The sequence below is a fragment of the Condylura cristata genome, unplaced genomic scaffold, assembly GCF_000260355.1.
Source record: "Condylura cristata isolate star-nosed mole 26May11 unplaced genomic scaffold, ConCri1.0 scaffold00038, whole genome shotgun sequence".
Lineage (NCBI taxonomy): Eukaryota > Metazoa > Chordata > Mammalia > Eulipotyphla > Talpidae > Condylura > Condylura cristata.
Genome location: NW_004567139.1, coordinates 202680 through 204309, shown reverse-complemented (window position 1 = coordinate 204309; position 1630 = coordinate 202680). Strand labels below are relative to the sequence as shown.

The 1630-nt window shown below is 57.9% G+C and overlaps 1 protein-coding gene across 1 annotated transcript in view; it reads right to left on the bottom strand.

Annotated features, from left to right (window-relative positions):
- The window catches only part of MRC2 (mannose receptor, C type 2), a 22656-nt gene extending 21893 nt beyond the window's left edge, over positions 1-763 (bottom strand). The window contains 2 exon segments of the mRNA XM_012732977.1: positions 86-592; positions 679-763. Of these exon segments, the coding sequence (XP_012588431.1) occupies positions 86-592; positions 679-763 (592 nt within the window).
- Between the last annotated feature and the right edge of the window lie 867 nt (positions 764-1630).

The following is a 1630-nucleotide window of genomic DNA, read 5'->3' as shown; positions in this document are numbered from 1 at the left end:
AAAAAAAAAAGATGTGGCCACTACAGGTCCGTGGAGGCCAAACTGCAGCCCGCACCCCCACGCGGCCCCGCCGCCGGCGGCTCACCGTAGTAGGGCCGCGCACACAGATCCTCCTCGCTGCCATAGATGCGCCACTGGCCGCTGCGGGTCTGGTCACCGCGATCGGCGGTGCCGGCTTTGGATGCGTTGCCAGCATGGCCCCCCAGAAACAGGGACAGCTGGTCGCCCAGTGTGCGGCAGTGCCAGCGCAGGCTCAGCGCCTCCCGGTCACACTCGTACATGCCCGGGGCGGCGGTGGTGTTGGCGCTGGGCCAGCCGGTGCCCAGGCACTGCATGGAGCCCAGGTTGAAGAGCCGGTTTCTGGAGACCCACTTCCAGCGCTGGGCAGGGAGGCTGGCATTGCAGGCTGGGGAGACTCTGACCTGCCCGCCCTGCGCCTCCAGGCAGCCCTGCAGCCCGTGGCTGAAGATGAGGAAGATGGTGGGCTCTGGAAGAGAGGGCAGGACAGGGAGCGATTGCAGCAGCTCCCGCGGCTGCCAGTGCCGCCTGTTGAGGTTCGGGGTGCCGTGAGAGGCGCTGCGATTCCCCTGTGCTGGGGGGTGGGGAGGGGGCAGCCAATGGACAGCGCCAGTCTCTGTTCCAGCCCCATGGCCACCTGGAGGCAGAACTCTGTCTCACCTCCAGATGCAAACCCAACTCCGCCAGTAATTGGGGTCCTGTTACTTTTCTGAGGCAAGCAGAGCCACCTTCGCCCGATGGCCATCACACAGCACCCTCCTCCCCACAGTCCACTCAGGCCTGGACTCACTTTGCTGCTCTGCTCCACTGGTCCCGCCTCTCCCTGCGTCATTCCTGACCTCCCAGAGTCTTCCCAGATCACTCACCACCCCCCGGCCCAACCCGACCATCCGCACCCCCAAAAATCATTTCCTCGGCATTTTTTACACAGCATTTAGTGCTCTGGTTTCCCTGACTTTAAATCCTCTCATCCATCACCTCACTAAGCAGATACCTTCTGTGAAGACCGTGAAATCCAACCAGCCTCCCAACACCCCAACTTTACAGATTAAGACACCAACTCCAATATTTATAGATTGTACATTAGTGGTCACGGGGGGCTGGGCTGGGGGTGATGGGAATGGGAGTCACTGCTAAGGCACATGGTGATCCTTTTGGGTGATGAAGTGTTCCAGAATTAGACGGTCCTGCACATGTCTGTGGATGTGCTCAACTCAATTAGTGGAACATTTTCAATGGGTCACTTTCATGACATGTGAATTTTATCTCAGCTGGAGAAAGAAGCTACGGTTTAGAGACAAGAAGTGACCCTACAGTACCCAACACCCAGGAAGCAAACCCAGGTCTCCCTGACACCCACATTTCACCAGCCTCCTCTTCTTCCCCCAGCTGACTCTTCAGCCATAACACACACAAGTACAGGCATCCTAGAACCAAAGACCACTTGTTTCCATTAGCTACAAGCTCCTCAGGACAATCTTCATGCCTCCTCAGGACGAATCTGACTGCCAGGGTTCAAATCCCAGCCAGGCCACTTAACCGTGGTGCTGGGACCAAGCTGCCTAACTCTGACTGGGTTTCCTCATCACAGACCTGTAAAGGTTAAATGAGA